This window comes from Pezoporus wallicus, unplaced genomic scaffold, assembly GCF_028554395.1.
Source record: "Pezoporus wallicus isolate ANWC-B61680 ecotype Strahan unplaced genomic scaffold, APGP_CSIRO_Pwel_v1 scaffold_7402, whole genome shotgun sequence".
Lineage (NCBI taxonomy): Eukaryota > Metazoa > Chordata > Aves > Psittaciformes > Psittacidae > Pezoporus > Pezoporus wallicus.
This window is the reverse complement of record NW_026641037.1, coordinates 1,648,860-1,672,024: the sequence shown is the minus strand read 5'-3', so window position 1 is coordinate 1,672,024 and position 23,165 is coordinate 1,648,860. Positions and strand designations below refer to the sequence as shown.

Genomic DNA, 23,165 nt, shown 5'->3' with positions numbered 1-23,165 from the left:
TCATGTTGACATTGCAGTCTCTCTGTTCCACATCAGGAAGCAAAAAACTCCAACGTGTGTTATGAGAAATCACGTGGAGGTCACCAGCAATCACCTTCCAAGGGCATCTTCCAAGAAGAACGTGCTTAGCCGGAGCCAAAATTCACCCCCAAACACACGGTGTTGCCACAGCCCCCAGTTCTCCCTCCATGCAACCATGCCATGGATCCAGGGAGTTCATCGCAGTATTGGATGCGAAGGGTAAAATGGTTAAAATGCATCCATCAATGTCCCTCTCCAAGTACTTCTCAACCGATCACAAGTTGAGATCAATGAGTGATCTTTAGGGAGGAGGGAGAGATGCTGGAGGTGACCAGAGACAAAAAAATAACAAACCCCTATTCTGGCTTGGATATGGTGGATCATGTAATGTAAGGACAGCTTCAAAAAACAAAACAAAACAAAAAAACACCATTTCTGCATCATTCCCTTATTTGAGTCTTTTATATGCCACAAGTTCCACTTTGGAAAAACTTATTATAATTGAAATACACTTAATTGAGATATGTTTAATTGAGACTAATTGAAACTCCACCGACACTACCATAGCAGTAAATTAAAAAGGAGGGGAAAAGATCAGAAAGGATGTTTTCTTAACATGGCTAAACTACAGCTTGTTTTGCTGTTACAATCTGGAGCTCCAGTAATAAAAAGCCTCGTACTTCTGCAATAATTATGCATTTTCTTATACTGCTTCTAAGAAAATCTATTATTTACAGAGAAACAACCCTAAAAAAATGATGGTCAAAGCCATTAAGATGTTTTCACTGATGCACTGTAAGTAAATCTGGTTTACATTGGTTTAAACAGTTAAGAAATCTGTGAAATGACTTCAGTTATTATTTTATTGCCAGATTAATGGTTCAGAGTAACTGATTTGTAGCTAAAGTTTTACCAAATGCAAAATTAAAATAAGAGCCTTTTGTAAAAATGTTCAGTATTTGTTCAATTATGTGTTTAAAACAGAAACAAATATAAAAACTTCAATAAATATATTTTTTTCCAAGAAATGACATACTGTGGGTTTTCTGTTATTGTTGGGTTTGATGTTTTTGCCTCTAAGGAGGTCAGCAATATGGAAACATAAAGGCCAATTTAATTTGTGCATCTGTGGTTGCCAAGTATTTTAATTCCGACAGCTGTGACTGAAGAGTTAATATTTTACTTGTCAAAATCCAAAAGATGGCCAGTGAATCACTCTAATTCTCATTAAGAGGCTTCCCCCCAGTAGCACCCTAATTCAAAATAATGAAAGTAGAGACTGAGTGCGATTCTAATACCAGTTGAGACCTATCTTTTAATATTTCTCTAGTGATGGATTAGGGATCGGGGAAATTCATCTCAGATCATAGAGCCTAATTTAATAAGGGATCATTCCAAGAGTATTGCATTTTATAATAATGTCATTTAATGTGTCGTCTTCCATTTTTACTGTCCCATATGTATGCTTACATGATGGTGCCATAGGGATAAACTTTTAAAGAACCAGTATCATTTTTTGTCCTGGGTTCTTCTTAACGAAGAAGTTTATCAATGATATGGTCTATTAGCAAGCTATTATAATTGTGGAGTAGTTAAAAGAAACAGTGAAAGCCAAGAGAACGGTTACACAAATGGCAGTTTCAAACCCAGGAGCGAAGGGAAAGGAAGAACATTTAAAAGTAGGTTAAAATGTGATTTTAGTGTCTAATATAATAGTGCCGTAGCATGAAATATGTGGTAACCTAGTTGTTTAAAACTCAGGATAATAAAATAATTTTCCTCTGTAACAACATCTACATACATTTACCACTTGCTTGTTTGATGTATTCCTGTGATTATTTTGGTAGCTCTAATTGCTTTGCTGTGGGTTTTATTATTATTTTCCAATACTTTTTTCCCCTAAAAGTACAGCTATTTGCCCTTCCGTGATGGCAACAGATAATCAACAACTGATATGATGGGTTGGATTTTTTTCTTGTGTATTAATATTTAGACTATATGTAATTTGTTAAGTTATTTGTATTTCTTGGCATTGCACTGAAGGTGTAATTCTTGGTGATTCCTATAGCAAGGTCTAAGCTACTCAAGGTCAAGAAATAACCCAACCACCTAAGCATCGATATATGGTTATTGGCTTGAAGTTGTACAGCTGCAGCCTGAGCCTAGCGTAATCACACTTCTGCCACACAAGGCCTTTAGGAAAAATGGTGTTATAATGAGAATTTTTGTTCCAAATACATTCACGTGATTAAGTCTTTATTTTCAGGTAACAGCTCGATGGCTTCACTGTAAGGTTTAACAGAATTAAATCAAATGCAGACAGCCTAAATAGGAACCAGTTGAGTAATAACCTGCTGTAAACAATAATCTAATTACAGGAGTTTTTCCAGTATTGAAATGTGTCATTTGAAGGGGAACACAATTAATACAAAATGAGGTTTTTCATATTTTCTCTTTTCTCTTGTGCATTTTCACAGTTATGTTTTCTTTAAAATATTACAACTGATGGTATTTCATGCACTTTTTCTCATACAACTCAATTGTTTATTCTTGTCTTGTTAAAAATATCCTTTCTTGATATTTCTTTTGATTTTGTTTTCTTTGCATTTTAAGCCCCTATTCGTCTGCTGATTGTTTTTATACTCTTCCATTTCCTTTCCCTTCCATTTTATTGTCTTCTCCTCAAGTCAGTTATTTCATACTTTTTTCAGGTTTAATTCCTGAGTTTTTCCATGGGTTAGTTTGTAAAACCCTCTTTACAAGTTGGAAAAGTTTCACTTAGATTTTATAGCCTAGATTTTTTTTTTCTCATCATGTTATCTTTTCACGTGTTAGTGTCGTGTTTGTTAAATTTGTTTCTTGTGATTAAATATCAAAAGCTATTTCTTCGGTAGGAAAGTTACATATGTACGCATCTGGCATCTGGAACCACTTTAGGGACTCGTTCAGTTTGCGAAGAGAAAATTGTATTTCTAAGTAAGTGGTTTAAATCAGAGAGAAAAGAAGTGTCTGAGTGTATCTAAAATAATTAGAAATTACTTATATTAAAGAATTAGAAACTTTTTTTAAAAAAAAAAGTTAAATAGACAAGTTTTGAGGACTATTTTTTAATGAACATTGTAACAAGGTTGGTCACTTCTCCCAAGTAACAAGCAATAGGACAAGAGGCAACAGCCTCAAGCTGCACCACAGGAGGTTTAGATTGGATATTAAGAAAAAAATTGTTCACAGAGAGGGTGCTCAGGCACCGGAACAGGCTTCCTAGGGAAGTGGTGGAATCACCATCCCTGGAAGTGTTCAAAAACCATGTAGATGAGGTCCTCAGTAATACGGTTTTGTGGTGTTCTTGGCAGTCCTGGGGTAATGGTTGGACTTGATGATCTTAATAGTCTTTTCCAAGCTGGTTGATTCTATGATTCTATGCTTGAGTCACCTTTTTCAGCTTCCACCACTTGCTTTTCCCGTATCACCTTCATTACAAATAAGGTAAGGAAAAAAGGGGTGACAAAAATTGGCAGTTTATACTGGCTGTGCCCAGGGTCATGAGTGCGTTTAATGTATAATTGCTCATTGTTCCTTTCTTTACTTGTAAGATTCTTTGCTTAAGTAACTAACACACCCATGGTGGTTTGGTGCAGTGATTATTAGGCGCAGGTACCAACCTCATATGAACCTGCATCCCAGCACCCCGAAATGGCTCCCATGCCTGAAATCATGCCAAGAAAGTGGATGCATTACAAGCCCATGGAAAGCAAGGAGGGTGTGATGTTAGTGGAGCAGACTGGATGTCACAATTCCTGGGCACCTTTTGAGTCTCACCGCTGGACACAAGCCAGCCAAGGCAGGAGGATCCTCAGTCAGTACTCACCTACTTTTATGTCATGTTGTTCACTGCTAGGAATGTTAAACTAGTATTAACCAAGCTGAGCCTGTAACTGGTTAACTTGGTCTGAGTTGAGCTTGCTAAGCTGCTGATTATAAACCCAACCAAAATGTGGTATAAATAGCACTTTCTCAGTGAGAAAAACTGGCAATAGCTAGAAAATGGGTCCCAGTCAGACTGATATAAGAAGAAAGTATCATCAGAAAGTTAACTGCCTGCCAAAGAACATAAATAAAAGAATGCTTCCAAACTTAGTAATTTCTTGCTTTTCATTTTTGCCTTCCTTTCCCTCTTGCCTCTGTCTTTTTCTCATCCACAAGTCCATCAATTAAGTGCCCATCCTTCCCACAACCTTTTCCTTATGTTATTATATTTGGCATATCTGCTTCTCATCACTGAGCTTAGACACAGAGGCTATCTGAACTCCTAAGTACAGACTCGCAGACCATCTCATAGTAGAAATATTTTTAAGACAATTTAGGAAGAGGCTTTGCATGATGCTATCACTGCAGGCTTTCCTTCTTGCCTTATCCGACCATGGCAAAACCTGACAGGGAAGCCAGCTTGGCTGTACCACAGACCAGAACTATTTCCATCCTGTCTGTATGGGTCCTGCCCCACACCCACGCCAGGCCATTCTCTTCCAGTTTGTCAGGTAGTGGCACAGCTCACAGTTTTCCTTTTGTTTCTTGGTTATTTTAAATTAATCAGAATTCAATTTTAATCTAGAATTTTACAGTCAGTTCACTATAAGAATTTGATAGTCAATACTTAGGATAATGTAATTGTGCATTTAAGTCTTAAGGCATTTTTCTTTAGCTGTCTGGACAGGTATAAATCAGTCTCAAAAAAAAAAAACAACCAAAAAAACCAAGCTGCCACAGCAAATATTCTTTATTACAATACAAAACTGATTTTCAACAAATAAAATATGCTGTTGTGGTCAGTATTCCCACAGATATCTGTTTCTGCTAAAGCATTTGCAGACAGCAGGCACAGGAAAAGACAAACACTCGATGAAGTACATGTTTTAAAGATATACCAAATATCACAGAAAACCTGTCAATAATTATTTGTTCTATTCTCACTGGAGCATAGAAGAGCATCAGCTAAAATCCATCACATAGCAGCCTGCCTTTAGAAGGTAGGGTTGAGTTTTTTTCTGGCTGCCATTTTTTTTTTTTAATCCAAATATATCCTATTTAAATTGTTGATAAAAGCAATCACAGAAATGTAACCAGATTAAGTCATCCTTTTCTCTGTGATACTGAACTACTATTTCTCACTCTAAAGATACTTTATTAAATACTGCTAACTTTACACTGGGTATGTGAAATATCTAACTAGTGGGGAGTAACTTAAAAACATGAGATAATTCTGATTCAGTTTAGAAGTGTAGCCTGCTCTTGTAGTCCTTGTATGTGATAATTCCAGCACTGCCATGATTTACATGCACACTCAGCGTTAACTTTAATTTTCTTATGACCCTCATGCCTTGCTCCCAAGTGATGAGTTAGGAAAAACATTGCAGGAGTCCAATGAGTGTAGGTGAACACATAGAACACTGAACACATGGCAGCTCTCTGCTCTCTTCCATTAAGAAGAAGAGGAACAAGGCTGCTATACGAGCACACAAGGGGATGCATGCTGCACCACCAGCTCTGCACATCCTCTTCAGCCTGCCAGCAAGAAGCCACTGAGGTGCTAGGAGTAAGATCACAACACACCAACTCAGTTGGAAACCCTCTTTATATCAGTTCTAACAGAATCTGCTTCATTGCTCTACACTGTAAGTACAAAACAGAGGCATTGAAAACTGACTAATTCAAGAAAGTTTTCCCCTCTGAAAACCCAACTTCAGCCTACAAAGGCAGTGTGGGCTGCATGGCCCCAGGAGCCAAGGGCACTCCATTTTCAGGCTGCAGTGCTGCATACAAACACACACTGTTTAAATATCCGGGGAGGTAGTTTTCACAGCTCTTTGCTTAGGGCCAGATTGAGTTTCGTATTTAAACAGGAATTCAATGTCTTTCTATACAAAGAAATGTATATGGGTTTGTATACAAATAAATTTTAAAGTAACAGTTTATTTTAGGCACTGAATAACTTTAGTGAGAGCTTAGACATAAGTCATTACTTAGAATTAAATTCTCTTTAAAATGGATCTCAAAAAACAGAGTTATGCTTTGTGAAGTTACATTTATACCAACTGATCTTAGCCACAGAGTGTACTGGCTCATGAGACTTTCCATTTAGTCACAACCCATTGAAACATTATCCATATGTTTGCAAATGAAGGAAGACAGCTGTAATTAAATGATATTTTGCATTAAGTGTATTTAAAGGAACACAGTTTGCCGATAGCCAGGAGTGGCTGTTCACATGGCTATTTGTACAAAATCGAGTGGAAGGAAAACAAGTTACATGAAGCTTTGTAGTCATCTGTTCTCCTTTTCATCACTGCACATAGCCTTTCCAACAAGGTAACCCATTATCCTCATACCAAGAATTACCTCATTCACAGCAGGTAGAGGGCCAGAAGGATCTTCAGTAAGGAGGGGTATGGTCTCCGTACCCTTCACCTGGTGGTATCCCCTCCTTCCTCCTGCCTCCCGCCCACACAGGGAGCCTCCAACTGCCTTGAGGCATTTTGGTTTCACTGCCACGGGGAATTGTGGAGACAGTGGCCATTAATGGATGATGGATTAATGGATAACAGAAAATTTAATTTCCTGGTTATACTCCATGATTCTGGTCTTTCAGTAGAGACATAAATGTTCAGAAGGTAATGATATTTCAAGGGCCAAACTGTGGATATTCCCTTCCACCCTTTTCCTTCTGAATTCACACAGTCATCAGAGCAGATCTGGCCAGAGGGAAAGTACTGCTAGCCTGTGTGTCATAAACCTACTGTCCAGGCTTTTTTGGGTTGTTTAATTTAGGAAAATAAATTGATGAGTGGGTAAAGTACTCCACGAATACACCAGTGTTTATTTACAACCAATGCACTAAGTCCAATTTCCCTGAACAGCAGCCAGCTAACCAGGAAACATTCCTCATTTTTGTCCATGGCTCCCACCCTTTCTCAGCAATCACAGCAAACAAATCATGCTTCTCCCTGGTGTCGTGTTCTGCTCCGGGTGCTTCACCTCCTCTCCCTGCCCCTCTCTGCTCCCTCCTATTTTCCCCACAAGGCTGCAGCACATGCAGACACAGCGCAGCACCCAGATTTCTCCTCCGCGCCTGTCATTGCGCCATGGGGACGCTCACCACCTACACACTCCTCATCTGTGACTCATCCTCAGTTCTGCCTGCATTTAGGGAATGGCTTCTACTGTTTTGGCCATCTTGTTACATAAGGAAGCTCAATTGTTTCCTATGTCCGTCTACACTGAAGCTGGGTTACTGCATCCACCACCACCTACAGTATCAATTTACAGTCTTGCTGTGGCTGCTGCACAGCTCGCACAGGTTCCTAGACAAAAGATTGCTTTATAAAATTAACTAATTTTGCTAGTGCCTGAAAGCTGTAATTCAGTGGTCATATCACTGTAATTTCAGTTTGCTTTAAAGAGGTGATTTCAATTTATTCGTCTGATCTAGTCTAGTTTCATAGACGCTCAATATTCTTAACGTTAGTACTTGTGACCACTTGAAAATAAGCAGTGTTACAAGCTTGTCACTTCTCTGCAGGAGCTTTAGCTGTGTTTGATAATTTTATACATTTTTAATGAGGTTTCTTCTAAAGCCTGTCCACATCTGATGCCTTCCTTGGTGTCCCAGGGCAAACTGTCAGTTGTATTGAGCAAGAGAGTTGCAATGGACATTTGGTTTTAAATTGTTCCCCAGGACTTCATTGAAAAGAGCAACACTCAGACACTAGCCAAGAACCCTAGGCTATAATTTTCTTAGATCTTTTAAGCTAAACAAGGTTGTGCCTACTCAATAGTTGTACAGAAGAAATCAAGGAAAAATGCAATTTGTGGACAATGCCTTTCTTCTGTGCACAAACCCGATTTTTTTTGTTTTTCATTTACATTTTGCAGCACCTTTTATGGAAAGCCTGGCTTGTGACCTCCCTTCCATCATCCTTCAGGAGGTACAGCTGTGTGCTCCTCTCTGCTAGTAGAAACTGCAAAGCCCTATTTCAGAGGGCTGTGTTTGCACCAAAGACCTACCACAACTCCCCTTGCAGACAGCGGCTCCATGGTAAGTACATGAGTTTGGACACTAAGAGCAGGTTGGCTGCCTGGGAGGTCCACTCCTGCTCTGCTCTGACTGTACAGAGATGCCCTGGGACCACCATATTCTAAATTTACAAGCATACCATCTTTCTGTATTTTACCAGTGTTATTGACTGTCCTGGGATGCTTGTAAATGCAGAGGATTTTGCCCCCTAAGGACACATAGGAAATAAGTTTTTTTTCTAGGTCTCTAACTGTGGGCTCTCACATCTTCCCAGGGAAATGATGCTGTGACAGCAGCCCCAGCAATGCAAAAGAGCAGAAAAGCACTGCTGCTGCAGACGGCATCTTAAGATCTGAGTCAGAAGAGTGCTAACCACAGCACTCACACTCTGTAAGACATGGGTTAGCTGGAAAATGTACTCAGATTCTCAGTGCATCTTATCTCCTTTTCTACCAAGGAAGAGAATGAGATCTGTATGAGAGGGGAAGGTGATGGGGAAGCAGTAATGCCTCAGGGAGGGATGAATGGAGAGGGGCTCACTGTGGGCTGATGATCTCCCCTGCAGTCCCTACTCTGACACACACACACACACACACACCCCCCCCAGCAGCTGCTGTTCCACCCAAACAGGCTGGCTTCCAAGCGCCAAATGTACCAAACTGAAGTGCAGGTTACATCCAGCACACAGAGTCCAGACTGGCACACAAGAAGAGGACTGTGATACAGAAACAAGAGCACAGGAGTAGTGGAAGTCCTGCACATAGAGACATCTGGGGCAAGAAGAAACCAGTGCAGATTTGAGGACAGCTTTCAGAATTTTTCTAAGTTTTCTTACAGCTTTGCAAATTCAATTCCCACTTTAAATTATGACTATCCCAACTTTATAGATGTTAAAATACACAAAGTGCAAGCATTTTTAAGCATAAAATGGCACTTTAAGTTACCAATGGCAGAACTATTATTCTTTCTGCCCCAGTTACTGTCCTTGAATGCCAGAGTCCCTAACATTAATCTGTGTATCTGCAAGTTTTCTGAAATAACACAGGACCGAATTTTCTGTTTTCTTATTGACAGCACTTGAAGTACACTGAACCACTGCATGGTTCCCTGTGGTAATGAGCAATGACTGTAGGAGCATACAGGAAACAGTTAAAAAAAACAACCAACTATTCCTGTCTAGTGTTAATTTTCATTTTTCAAAAAACTAAGCGGGACACTTACAAAACTTATGCAAAAAACTTGGATAATTTTTAAATGTATTCATGCTTTAAATAGCTGTAAGATAAATTACTCCTAGGAATACATCATACGTAGCTTAGCTTGACCTTGGACATACCTTGGCTAATAACGATTGTTTTGAAGTATATATGTTCTTTTTATGACTGAAGGCTTAATTCATCTTTCTCCAGGAACAAAATGGCAAGCTGACACTCTGTAAATCCTGCCTTTCTATTGTTTAACTGGAAAGTCTCAGTGCAGATATTATGAAAGAAAGCTCAGACAGAAAATTCACAGGCATTTCCCTGGCCCATGAAAATAAGTTCTTGATTACAAGCAAAAAGAGCCCATTAGAAATTAATCTAAACTAATTACATCTGAACATAAAATATTTATGAGTTACAAATGTTTATCTTTCCTTTAGAAGTATTACTATGGTTAAATTACTTTTGAAATTCATACAAAATCCTTCACTTAGGTAGGAAAATATTGTAAACTACTTCTGTAATTAAGCTGATTACATATTTAAAAATTTTCATCTGCTTCATATTATAAAGCTGTTTGTCGGCTGCATGAAACAAGGATGGACAGAACCCACTAAGGATCACATCCTTTCCTGATGCAATGAGTGTAAGACAGACCTACCGCTGATTACACCATGTGAGAATCTGCTGTTTGTAAGGAACACATCCTATCAGGGAATCTTCCCTTGCAGCCTAGCAGCTGCAGCAGTGTAAGAACAACCAAAATCCCACCTGTGGGTACTGAACAAGGAGAAAAATTATCTAAAAAAATTGCCAGAAACCATATGGATTAGTTAGTACCCCTTTCCAGAGTTAGGACAGATGTTGTAGCAATGGTATTTCTTTAGATTAATGGCTATTCAAGTAACTATGATAACAAGCCATATTTAAAATGTACCAAACCTAGTTAATTCATTAGTCTGTTGTTTTCTTTCTTTTTCCTATAGGTTTGGTACTGTGGCCTTCATCCAAGCAGATTTTCTTCAGCAGTCAACAAAGTCAGTGGAAACCCATACAAATGTTCCTGCTCAGGGACAGCATGGGCATTTACATGTGGTTCCCACTGTCCTCCATTTAACCTCTTAAAGGTATTTTTTGGGAATACTTTATTAATATTTTGTTTAAAAAGAATACGTTTACCTTCTTCCTAATGATTACCACATGTCAAAACACTTCCAAACCCCAAACTAAAAATTTCATAAATTAAAATCTGCATAATAAATAATGTACACATATTAAGTAGAGGAATGACGTAAAAGATGATCACAGCTATTTTACAATGGGCTACAGGCAGTATCTTAATTTTCAGTAGATACCAATTTTGGTAATTTCTTGCCAAATTTCCACCACTTCACTATTTACTTAAATGACAACTAAGATATTCATAAATGTGTTGTTGACAATACTAACACTTTGCACACTGCTGTCTTTGCCACGATATGGTGTACAGTCCAAGGGCTAAAACACCCTCTGCTACCATCTGGCACACTGGGAGGGGTGATGTCTTGGTCCCAGCTCTCATCAGAACTATCATCAGAACTATTTTAGTCTGTAAACTAAAATAACCTCCAAGAAATGCTGTGTTTCTTTCTGGTTGCATCCAAAATTCAGATGCTTTCTAATAACATGGCTAATTCTTATTTTCCAAGCACCCTTTCTAGCATGAGCTCTGTTCAAACATGGGTTCACTCCACCATCATCTATAAGATGTATATGGTGTTTGCATCAATGGTGGCCAACAGGACGTGTTCTCCTCCTGTTCGGAAAATAAAACACTAGGTCTAAATCGTTCTTAAGGAAATAGGAATGATGCAGCAGCCACCTAACATTGGAGTGACACGATGCTTCCCATGTTACAGAGCATGCAGAGCAGGCTAACATCTTGCTGGAGTGTGTGACCACAGCTGTGAAGATTCTAGTCAGAGACAGATGACTGGAGAACTAAAATAGTTGGGTTTCACAGAGGGCAGGAACTGTTAAGTCCATGTGACCCCACAGCCACTGAGTTCTGAGCAAATTGCCGGTATTTACCATTTCATAGTGACATAAGATCACTTCAAGCAAACCCAGGAAGCCAAAAAGCTCAAGGGATGATAGAGGTGCAGGGGACACTACTGAACTGTGCATTCAAAACACTGAGGTTTGGATGTAAACAGCTGCTGACCAGCTTCTCAACTGGACAGAAGCAACTGTTGAACAGCTTGTATCTACTTGCTGCCTCTTCCAGAAGACACAAAACCCAGGGAGTTATTTTCAAGGAGCAAAACACAGGCATCAGGCTGGGCAGCAGAAGAAGGAAGCGCAGGCACTGCTGATAGACCCTGCAGCCACGTGGCTGCACAAACCGTTAGGGGCCTGCAGATGCACTTTCAGGACCCTGGAAGGAAACCCAAGTATGGAGCACAATGGTGGATATTAGCCTGTAACATGTGGAATGTCAGCCTGAACAGAGATGCAGCTGCACTTTCTTAAGGCATTATTAAAGCCGTTATCTTTCTTCTCTAAATTAACTTGAGGAAGATGTTCATAAAAGATTAGGCTACTCTGGCACTGTGTTTTATCAACCATGGGTTTATAACCTACAGGATGGCCGTAGCTGCTGCCGCTGCCTAGGTCACACTACCTCTTGCTCAGAGCACTGGCCCATGGCGAGTTCACTTTGTATCTCCCCATTTCAAAATTCTCCCTCAGCTCTTCCTGGGTGATTTTTACCTGTATAAAAGGAGACTGCTGGTATCAGATCAGTTTTTGATGAACGGCATGTCTGATGTGCACAGGCCGTAAAACCTTTGTTAAGCAGGAAAATGTTCTCAAACATCTTTCATAGTTGCAGTATTAAAAAGTTTACCACAGAGAAAAGGAGGGGTAAGTAGATAGGCTTGCAAATATCCTTTGCATACATATTTTTTTCCATTATCTTACAGAAAGAGCTAGCAATCTGGGGCCATGGTGACAGAAAAAGAGGCATGGGAGTCCAAATCACCTAGTTTCTGAGAGCACAGAAGTAGGCTGGTTATGCAGCATTAGCCACTGGAGCAAAGCAGCAGCTTTTCCTTTTTTATTCTTTTAGCTTACCTTCCTTCTCTAGGAAAAGTTAAGTCCAGTCTCTCATATGAGTGCAAAGCATTATTGCTGAAAAAGAGGCTGCCTTCCACAGCACAAAACAAGAGCCATATGTCGGCAGAACGTCAGTATGTGCAAATCATGGGTGACATTACAGACAAACGATACAGCAGATCCTGACAGATCCTGCAGGCAGGAGCACCCTGTGCTTGCAGCCTTCCTCTCCCAGCAGGCAAGCTGCCTGCAAGCAGGAGAAAACATGCACTGGAGGCCTTTACAGGCATCTGCCAGGGGAAAACAAGTATCAAACTCAAACTGGGGAGGTGTTGGGTTTGTGCTGCTTGTTACTTTCCTTTATCAAAAGAAGGTGCACTGTTATCACACCAACGGGAAAGACAATAGTCATTGAGGGTTCTGCTGTTCTTTCCATTTGAATTTTAGCTTTTGCCCAGTCAGTAAAATCTGTAAAAACTGGCAAAATAGCATAAATGCATCCTAAAAGTCATTCTCTGCAACGGGACTAGCAAGATTCATGGTGTAGAAAATACTGAGAGTTTTCTTCATTCACACTAACTTAATTGCCTAAAGAACATCTGGAGAGAAATCTGGCTGCTTATGTAAAGTGTGAGTAGTGACAACCCATGTTTCTGAGAACACTTGCTAGATCCTCCATCAAAACCAGTGGCTGTAGCAGCTTAAATACAGGAAGGGATAAAAATGAGCACAGTTTTTCCAGTTCCTGTCAAAACTTTGTTGCTTATTTCAAAAACATAAGGATGATACCAATCTGCTTTTATTTTTTTAAATCTATGTAGTCGCTGACCTTTAAGGTGCACTTTTCACTTTTACTTCATGGTAAGGCTGAACAAGCTCAGAAATTGTAAGAAACTGAAAATCCAAGGGCGAATTAAATGGGAACAGCCACAAAATTGGACAAGTATCAATATTTACTGGGCAGCAGTTAGCACAGTGTGTACTGTTACACAAGGCACATTATTTATTCCTTGAGTACTCAGCCACAGTTCTCTTGAAGGACTGCTGTACTGGTACAGGCAGACTGCTGTTGCGCAGAACCATCAGCTGGATGCCACAGAGGCTCAAGCGCTCTTCAGATGATGCTTTTCTGAAAGGCAAGTTCAAGTGTGCTGGTTAAAAGCTCTGCCTGGAATAAAAGGTGAGCTGCTAATGAACAATATGAGACCTACCAATTTTAGACATAGTATCTAGCATGTTTTCATGCACTTTTATGCACTGGGCAAATCCAGTGGTTTTATTCTTTCTCCTTTTAGGCGTTCGTATATGGAGAGTTGAAATCTATGGTAGGAGTTCATATAGCAGTGTCCAGAGTTTCCTGTGAGACATCTGGCTGCCATTGCGGTTTGCTGCTCACCTAACATCATGCTGCTTCAGAGAGCGAACAAAATGTGGAAACTGCTGCTTCACCGAGAAACTATCTGTGTAAGGTCCTGCCACGAACATGCAATCAGCTCTACGAGGATAGAAACAGGTGTTTACTCCTTCCTACATGATTTATTTGATCTCTTCTCTAAATCCCCCTCTCAGGCCAATACATCTCTGTGTAAACCCCATGCTAAAATTTTACCTACAGAAAGCATGTGTTGTATGTGCACCGGCTGGCTCATGAAACACCCACAATTAAATTTCAGGGAACTTACACATTTTTACATAGGTTCAGATGCTCTGAGAAGTAAAATAGAAACAGAAGAGTTCTGGCCAACTTCTGTCAGCCTGCAGACTTATTAGGTATTCCAGTCCAAGGAACCAGGAATGTAAGTATTCCTGTCCAAAAATATCCCGTTAAGACTATTTTATTTTAATCACAGCTGCACTAAAAAATATGCAGCTCTCTTACACCACCCAATACTCTTTCCCTGTTATGATGAAAGCACATTTTTCATGTTTTTTATTACAATCATCTTGAAGACAGACATGCCAATATCTGAGCATATTGTAAAGATCGGAAATTCACGTTGTATGTATCCATCACAGTTTACGTTACATACATCAATAACTTGCACAACGCTGTTAGGCAACTGTATTTAAACTAGTTGTATTTTAAACAGAGCATGTAAGATGTGACAAGTTATTTGGAGTAGACTTGGGAACGCTCGAGGCTCTGCTTGGGAGGTGAACTGTAGGGCAGCAGTGACCGGGCTGCAATATTAGCTGTTCGTGCACATATTAATTAACTTCGTTATTCGGGGATCAATGGACACCACCGTTAGTTTCATTGACTTTATAATTAGCAGTATCTTACTTTTGCTTGAATAAAGCTGTTTTACCTAACATAAAATCTATCATTTCCCGCCCGTTATTAGCATATAAACGTCGGAGCTGATTTTGCTCCTTGCAGACCTCCCCGGGAGGGCTCCTTCCAGCGGGGTGAGGAGGTCCCTGTTCTCCGCCCCAGCCCGTCCGGTCCCGTCCCGCTCGCTCCCACTGGCCAGCAGCCTCCGCTACCTGCCCGCGGCCACTCGGCCCTCCCGGGACCCCGCCGCCTCTCACCGCTGCGCGCAGCCTGGCGGCGGCCGAGCCCACAAGAACCGGAACCCGCCGCTTCACCCGCGAGAGGCTCGGGGAGTCCGGGGACGGCGCCTCACCCGTCCTGCTCTCCCGCGCAGCGTCCGGCTTCTTCCCACCGCCTCGCCGAGGCGGGCCCCTTCCCGGAGGAGCTGCCCTGCCTCAGGGGCTCAGAGCAGTGGCACCGGGACGGGCGCATTCTCCTCATAAAGACCCCCACTGAGGGCGCTTCCCCCCAGCACCCCAGGGGCTGGCGGCCTCTCCTCACGGAGCCCTCCTCAGCGGGCACCCAGACGGGATGGTCCTGGGCGCGACGAGGAGGGGAGCGGGGCGCTCATTGTCCCTGTCCCGCCCTGGGAAGACATGTTGAGCCACACCACTTTCCTCGATTTTATTACCTGAGGGAACTTGACAGAACTCGCAAAGACACAATTGCTATAGAGCTTCCATCGGTCTGTTTTCTCTTCAACAGAAAGCCAAACCAAAACGCTGCGTTAAGTTTTGTGAAGCCGAAACTAAGGAAAACTCCCAAAAAGCGGTAACGAAAGGAGCGCGGAGGCGAGCCGTGCTCCCCCGCCGTGCTGGGCTCTATCGCTATGTCGCGATATCAGAGGAGCAGAAAGAAACGTGCTATTCTCTACATAAGGTGTAAACACAGAAGAGAAAGAATATCACCGATGATTTAATATTAACAGTACCAGAAGTGGCGGGAAACCGTCCACTGAAACGTTACCCCTTTTCAGTCAATCTGTCGCAAAGTGTCTCAAATTCATTTACTTGGCACTTATCGAAATTCGTGACGTCGAAAATGGATTAAAAAAAGGTGAAGCCAACCTGAGCGAAACAAAATATTTTGTACTGACAACAGATGTAATGAAATAACAGCATCTTGTTTTCTTCTTTTTTTTTTCCTTTTTAAAATAACTTAAAATACACTAGAAAAAATATGGTCAATATAAATAATTTTGTTTTCATGGAGAACAAATAGATATAAAGCCCGTCCAGACCAAAGTTCGCATAGAAGAGCTTTCCCTCTGCCTTGTCAATGAGGGTCCGATGGCAAACTGGGGTGACCACCACAGATCGCAGGGTGCCCAGGTTAAATAGCGACACGTCTTCGAAATAATAACAATTATAATCATAATAAACAAAAATCACAAGGTTACGTGAATAGATACACCTTTATGAGATAAAATGTAAATGCCTGACAGTCAACTATCAATTCACAAGTTATAGCCAAAATAAACTTTGTTTGTGTGTATCAACATATTTTACATGTACCCCGTACCTTTTATTGGAATTTGCTGTGGTGTAAAGTGGTGGTTGGGAATTAAATACTCTCACAATTTTTTTCTCTTTTTTCATTTTCCTTTTTTTTTCATTTTTCTCTTTTTTCCTTCTTTTTGCCCCCCCCCCCCCCCTTTTCTCTCTTTTTTTTTTTTAATTTCCTTTTCCTCTATTTTTTTAAATGTATTTTGGCTTTTTTTTTTTCCTTTACTTTTTGCCCCCAGGACGAGAGATCTGGCGAAAAGATCCATGCTCCATTCTCCCAGTGCTTCCCGTTCCCTTTTATTTCAGAGGTGGGACAGCAAAAGATCAGCAAGGATTTAAGAGTAGAAAAGGTAGTACTTGATCTCCCTCTGTCTGCTTCCCTACGAGATGAAAAGGGACAGAACCCAGCCATGTCCGTTTGGTTTTTCTTTTCTTTTTTTTTTTTTCCTTTTTTTTTTTTTCTACTAAAGATGAGGGTGAAGTGCAAGTGAATCAAAGGACTCCATCAATGAAATACAAATACATGCAACCGGAATGCTGCTGCTGGAGGAAGTATCCCGGACAGTTTCCCATTAGAAATTCGCAGAGAAATCATTGTTCTTTAATTATTATTTTCCTTCTTCATTTTTTTCCCTCTTCATCATCATTTTTCTCTCTTCTTCTTGCTGCTACTCCAGACGTGGTTGTTAGACTGAAGCGTCTGATACACCGTGAAGGGAGGCCCGCCTCTCTTATCAAATTTCTTGTATTAAAGTGAACTTCGCAGAAAAAGGTCAGTTTGAAACCTGTGAACTCCTCAGCTGCACGTCCAGCTCCTCGAATTCCTTAAATAAGTGTACATCCCCCGTCCATCTCTGTGCTCCCTCGCCTCTCCCGGTTTGGTGGGTCGGGTTTTGGGGTGCTTTTGGGAGGGTTTGGTTTTTTTTTCCCTCCCCCCTCCCCATGTATTTTGTGGTGCTGTCACAGCCCCAGGGCGGCGGCGTGCTTCTTGGCCTTGAGGCGGAGGTCTGCAATGCTGGAGTTCTTGCTGGTGGTCTTGGCGGCGGCGGCTGCGGCCACCACGGATGCGGCGGACGCGGACTCTGCCAGGGTGGCCAGCGGCAGCCCGAAAGGGGGCGCGGGGAACATCATGTAGGGTGCGTGGGCCAGGTGCGGGTGGAGGTGGTGATGCGCGTGGGCCACGGCGCTGTCCAGCTGCAGCTGCGCCTGCACCTGCGGGAAGGGGGGGGGGCACACGGGCGGCACGTGGCGGCGGGGCTCGCGTGTGTCCCGCACCCACCGGCGACCTGCGGGACCCGCGTGTGTCCCGTACCGTCTCCTTCCTACCCCCCGCCCCCCCAGCCCGCCCCACTTGCCTGCTGGAAGGGCATCCGTAGCGCGCCCACGTTCACGTAGGGAGCCACCCGGCAGGCTTCGAACTGCGTGGCGGCGCCGATCAGGACCCCTGCGGGAGGCAGCGGGAAACGGTCAGCGCGGGAGAGCCACGCATGTCAACACAGCACACCCACCCATCATCCCCACTACCTTTGTGCAGTTGGTTTTCTTGCTTTCGGCATTTGGCTCTTCGGTTCTGGAACCAGACCTGCAGGGACAGGGCGAGGGGGACACACGGGGGTCACGGCCGCAGGAAATAAAAGTAAACCCGCGGATAATAACAATAATAGCAAACCCGACAGACAAAGAAACCGGCTACAGCACTGACTGGGCTCCAGCCCCCCCCCGGGCAGCCACCGGCACATGAGCTCCGAAAGGCAAAAGGCGGGGGAAATAAAAATACAATATTAAAAAAAAATGAAATAGGAAGAAAACCAAAACACCAAAGTTAAAATGTAGCGGAGCGCTCCCCCCGCAGGAGCGAGGGGCTGAGCCAAAGGCTCCTCTGTCCATACTGATAGCTTGAAAGACCTGAACAACCCCCCGGCATCGAATACTGTCTCGTGATAAGGGGCTTGGATATTTGTACCATCAGGCCTCGTGCTCATTAATAAAGAAATTAATTAGCTTTATCTGCAAGAAAAAGTAAACACCAAGGAGTTTCATAACTCGGGATTTTTTAGTTGTTATTTTGGGGGATTTCAGAGGGAGGGGAAGCAATGCTGTCATAAAAGCTTCACTACAAAAAAGTTTCGGTTTTCTTTTTTCTCTCTTTTTATTCGTCCCCTTTTTCCTGCCTTCCTCCTCCCCCCCCTCCCCTTTTTTTTTTTTTTTTTTTTCCCCGTTCCTCTGTGCAGCGGAGTGTAGCACAGAAGCAGAATAATTCTCTTATTATCATGATAATCTAATTTGCTGCCACAGAAAAAGCTACACGTCAAATAAAATACTCTTAATACTGGAAAAGGAACAGTTCAAATAAATTCTTAGAACCAAGTTCTGCTCCCTTCGGGAAAAGAGGAGAGGGAGGGAAGGCGGGAGAGCACTACTGAACGCATTCGTACTTTAAGGAACCGCATTTCAGACGCCACCCCGACCAGGCAACCCCCTCCCCGCGGCCAAAAAATAATAATAGAATAAAAAAAGTCTCTTTTTGAGGTTTTACTTGGAGAAATTAATATAAACGTGATTTCCGCCCCCAGCAAACCTGCACGGCCGCTGCTCTCGCCCTCTCCCTTTTCGTGATTTAAAAATCATTGCGTAGGCGAAGAAAAAATATTATTGCAAAGCGTTTTCCGGAAGGATTTAAAGGGAGTGGGGTTACAGCGCGGATTATGGTCATCCTCCACCGCCTCTGTGGTGCACAGAGCCCGCGGAAGGCAGCGCCGCCCTCCACCGTTCCTCACTGCCAAGTTGAAGCCCAGCAACTTTGGGTTTGTTAGAACATTTCTTGGGCATGAACAGCATGAGAAACGGGGAAAGCTGGAAGACGAAGGCTTTATGTATTTTATTTTTCTATCTGGATCAGGCTGCGCTGCCGTAAACTGCCCATTATTCTTAGTTCAACACGACGGCTTCTGCCCCATCCCTGCCTGATCGCGGGTGCACCGAAACGGGGGGGTGTAGGGTATGGTGGTGGTAGTATCTCTTACAGCCAGATTTCCGAGCAGCTGCAGATGTTGGGGCCCTAAAGCTGCTCCATGTGCTCAAACAACGACTGTCATTTTCTTCTCTTTTATTACTCCAACGGAAACTCACCGGAGCAGCTACATTTTTTTCCCATAGAGAAGCCACCTTCCTCCCCAGCCGGGCAAAGTCCGGACTCTCCCTCACTCTCTATCTCATCCCTATCAAACTCACAGAAACCATCCCAGGAACCAATTTGGGAAAACTTTGGGCGGACTAGACCGAGGTTAAATTAGAGGAAGCTGCGGCTTCTCCGTGTGAGGGAGCGCTCAGAGCAGCCTGGGTTTACCCCAGCGTGTTTGTAGTTCATAAATCCGAACAAAGCCGGTCTATGCCCTTCGCTCAGCGTTCGCGCCTCTTCCCCCGAGATTTAACAGCTAGGAAAAGAATCCGATTGTAAATTTTGAGGGCACTTAGCAGTTTCTAATTTAGTTTATGGTTACTACACCTATAAAGTTAATTGACGCTGCCGCAGAAGCCCAAGCCGGGGAACAGCCACCGCAGCTGCCGGGGGTGAACGCGGGCGGGGAGCTGACAGGGGACCGAGCCGAAAGACACGTCGGGAGGCAATTTTAGGGATTTGCTGGGTGCGGGGAACTCCACGCCACCCTGACAGCCGTGTCGGGAGCGGCGGGGACAGGGCCCCGGCCGGCTGTACCGAGCACCGAGCCCACCCCGCACAGGCTACCTGCACCCTGGCCTCGGAGAGCCCCAGCCTCTGGCTCAGCTCCTCCCGCATGAAGGCGTCCGGGTAGTGGGTCTCGTCGAAAAGCCTTTCCAGCTCGTTCAGCTGCTCCAGGGTGAAATTCGTTCGGCTCCTCCTCTGCTTGATTTTCGTCTGCCCTTCCTCGTCCATCGCTTTCGCATCCTCCTTGCGCTCCTTCAGCTCTGGAGAGACTGGGCACGACAGAGGCGGTGAGATAGTCGGACCAGGCTGGAGCGGGGGCTGCCCAGACTGCCGGGTATCGATCCCCTACCCACCTTCCCGCTCCCGGCAGCCGGGGGAGGGGGAGAACCAGGCAGGAGCTCTCCGGGGCCGACGCTGGCTGGGCCTGCGGGCCGCGCCAGGCCCGCCTCAGCTGCTGACTTTCGGGGCCCCGTCACTCGGCTCCGGTAACGGCTGCAGCAGTGAAAGGCCCTGGAGGGCCGCCCCCTACCTCCCGGGCCGAGCCGGCCAGGAGATCGACCCCTCTTGTGGGAAGCTCAGCAACAGGTCCCCGCCGCTCTCCGCGGACCAGCGCGGTCCCTCTGCACCCGAGGTTTCCGTTTTCGTTGTTTAATTTGCTGCCAGAGACACGCTGCGGGGACCCTGCGCGGAACCCCGCGGGACCTGCCTGCCGGCCCGGCTCCCCGCACTCATTCAGCACTGCTTCCTATGGATGCTCTGCCCGGAACGTTTGCCCGAAAAAAAAAAGGGATGCTACGAACCGCGGGTCCGCAGACACGGGCCCTGCCCCGCGGCCAGGCGCGGAACCTCCGCCGCTGCTCCGCCGGCACGGCCCTGCTGCTGAGAGCGTCCCCGGTACGGGCAACGCAGCCATTGCCCCAGCGCTGAAAAAGCGCGGAACAAGCCGCGAGGCTTCTCCAAAGAAAAGGAGCTGGGGGCACGGAACTCCATGGCACAGAGACGGTGCAGCGCGGCCGGGCCCCACGCGCGTCCGCGAACCGTGGGACAACAAACGGGCTGGCGATCCAGGCTTTCGTTGGCAGAGTGGCTTCCCGCGGGATGCTAACCAGGAACAGATCGCGTCGCGATCAACTTAAACGCTTGTTTAAATATTTTAATATAAACTTCGGGGCTGGCTGCATATTTCCCGTAATTAGGAAAGCATGGAAAGCCGCACTCTAACGCCTGTCACAGCCTCCCCACGGCCGCTGCCGCTACCCGAGCCCGTTCCACCCGCGACCGTGTCTAACCCAGTGCGCGGCCACCGCCCGCGTTCCACCCCAGCCAGGATAGAAGAGAAGGAAGAAAGGGGAGCCCCCGGTGCCGCCGTTACCGTCGCTGAGCTTGGGGGTGGCCGCCTCGGCGGCTCTCTCGGCGGCGGCGGCGTCGGGCTCCCGCAGTGGGGACCGCCCGCCGCCCGCGCGCCCCGCGGGGCTGCCCGCTTCCTCTCTGCCCGGCTCCGCCGCTGCTCCGCCGCTCTCCCGCGGTCCGCCGCCGCGCAAGGGCCCACTCTCCAGCACCTCGCGGTAGGTGATGAGCTCCTTCTTCTCCTTCGCTTTGGGATCAAACGACTTGGAGACAAATGCCGTCAGCTCCTCCATGGCCGTGGCTTAGGGGCACGCTGCCCCGGCTCCCGGGGCGGGCATCCACGGAGCGGGCTGCCGGCGGCGCCCCGAGCCGTACTGAGCTGTGCCGCCCGACGTGCAGGGCTCTCGGGGTCTGATAGCGACGCCGCGATTGAAGTGGCACTATTTATACTTTGCAAAGCCTGCCCCTTGTTCCTGGCGAATTACCTCCCCTCGGAGCTCTGAATGGACCCCTTCTCCGCCGCCCGGCCGCGCCGCCCGCCGCGGGGCACCGCGCCCGGGGCGCCGCCTGCCCGCCCGCCGCCCGCCGCGCCCTAATTAGTGTAATTAGGTGCGGGCCCGGGCGCGAGGTCCCGGGCGAGCACGGAGCGGGAGAGGGGCCGGAGCTGCGGAGAGGAGTGGCCACGGCGGGGGGCGGCCGGAGGGGGGGGGGGGGCGCGCAGTCTCCGCTCCCGCGCACCGCCTCGCGGGGCTCGAGGCGGCCCCGAACCCCCCAAACCCTCCCCGCCCTCCCCACCGGGAGCCTGCCCAGTGCGCGGCGGAACCGGCCCCGTGGGAGCCAGGAAAGTTCCTCCTTGGGCGCCCAAATCCCCCCAATCAATGACCGGCTAATTGGCAGTGACAAATAAATACAGCCACATAGTTTGCGTTTGCTCGTATGGTGAACTGAGGTATCAGATTAGAGCGATTTACGCTATTTCTTGCTAATATTGTTTTCCTTTTGTTGTTTAAATCCTATTAAGAGAGCGCTTTTGTTGAGAGGACTTCTCTCTTTCCCACCTTTGCTAGAGCTCTAATAAATTATTCAAAATTATTTAACTCCTGCCTACGCATTGATTTTTCGTTTGACCCCTACGAAGATGACTTTACATAAAGCAGCGTTTATTTACTCGGTCAGGTATGACAGCGAACTTGGAATTAGCGGTTCTTCAGACCCAATTAAACCTGCCTCCGCCACGATAGGCACCGGTTTGCTGTCTCCCCGCCGCAGGCAGCCCAGCCGGTCTCGCCGCCGGTGAACCGGTACCACTGGGTGCCGGGGGGATCGGACTGGAAGGGGAGACGATCGCCTTTACATTTCGTTTATCCACACTCAACATTCCGCGGTTCCTGTACCAGGGGTCGCGGGCTCCGAAGCTAGCGTTAAACTAAGAGAATTCCGCAAAAAAAACCCGGAGTTAACGGTAGATTTTAAATTGTTTCGTTGCGTTTCTTGGCGTTCCCGGCGGAGGCTGAGCTCTGCCCGGGACATGCCTACACCGCATTGGTGGGCTCTCCCTTCCAGAGCACAGCCCGGCCTCGGCATGGTACCCACGCCACGCGGGAAGCGCTGCCCCTACTGCCACTGAGGTGGCTGTCAGTGTTGGCAAGCACCGACCCTCGTTAATCGCTTCGAGCCGAAACTAGAAACCCTCCGCGCCGCCGTCCCCTCGCCTCTCCCCGCCGCGGAGACCGTCACCCCAGGGGGAGGCGGACTGCAGCGTGCAGAGGCAACGTACTGGTAAGTGCCCGTGGTTGCCACATCGCGCCCAGTGCGGGCAGTGCTCCGTAGTATCCCGTGGGCAACGGGGAGCCCGGCTCGGTCACGCGTGGTGCGTGGGGGCCAGTGTGCTCCATCGATTCCTCGGCGCTCTGCGCCGCTGCCT

At 45.7% G+C, this 23,165-nt stretch overlaps 1 protein-coding gene across 2 annotated transcripts; it reads right to left on the bottom strand.

Moving 5' to 3' along the window:
• Nucleotides 1-16,427: 16,427 nt before the first annotated feature.
• Nucleotides 16,428-21,720, bottom strand: SHOX2 (SHOX homeobox 2). 2 transcript variants are annotated; one of them, XM_057421678.1, is made up of 5 exons: nt 21,267-21,720; nt 19,955-20,163; nt 17,734-17,791; nt 17,565-17,653; nt 17,023-17,421 (listed from the first exon to the last, which is right to left on the bottom strand). In XM_057421678.1, exons 1-5 carry the CDS (start codon nt 21,532-21,534, stop codon nt 17,170-17,172), a joined length of 876 nt encoding a protein of 291 aa, XP_057277661.1. In that variant the 5' UTR covers nt 21,535-21,720; the 3' UTR covers nt 17,023-17,169. The 2 variants fall into 2 exon arrangements, with proteins under 2 accessions (XP_057277662.1, XP_057277661.1); XM_057421679.1 differs by lacking the exon at nt 19,955-20,163 and having other exon boundaries at nt 16,428-17,421.
• Between the last annotated feature and the right edge of the window lie 1,445 nt (nt 21,721-23,165).

Excerpts from the sequence above, each read along its gene's own strand:
- SHOX2 (XM_057421678.1), bottom strand. The coding sequence starts at position 21,534 with ATGGAGGAGCTGACGGCATTTGTCTCCAAGTCGTTTGATCCCAAAGCG. Across the intron at positions 20,164-21,266 it reads CACCCCCAAGCTCAGCGACG|TCTCTCCAGAGCTGAAGGAG; the intron begins GTAACGGCGGCA and ends TGTCGTGCCCAG. Across the intron at positions 17,654-17,733 it reads AGAAAACCAACTGCACAAAG|GGGTCCTGATCGGCGCCGCC; the intron begins GTAGTGGGGATG and ends TGCCTCCCGCAG.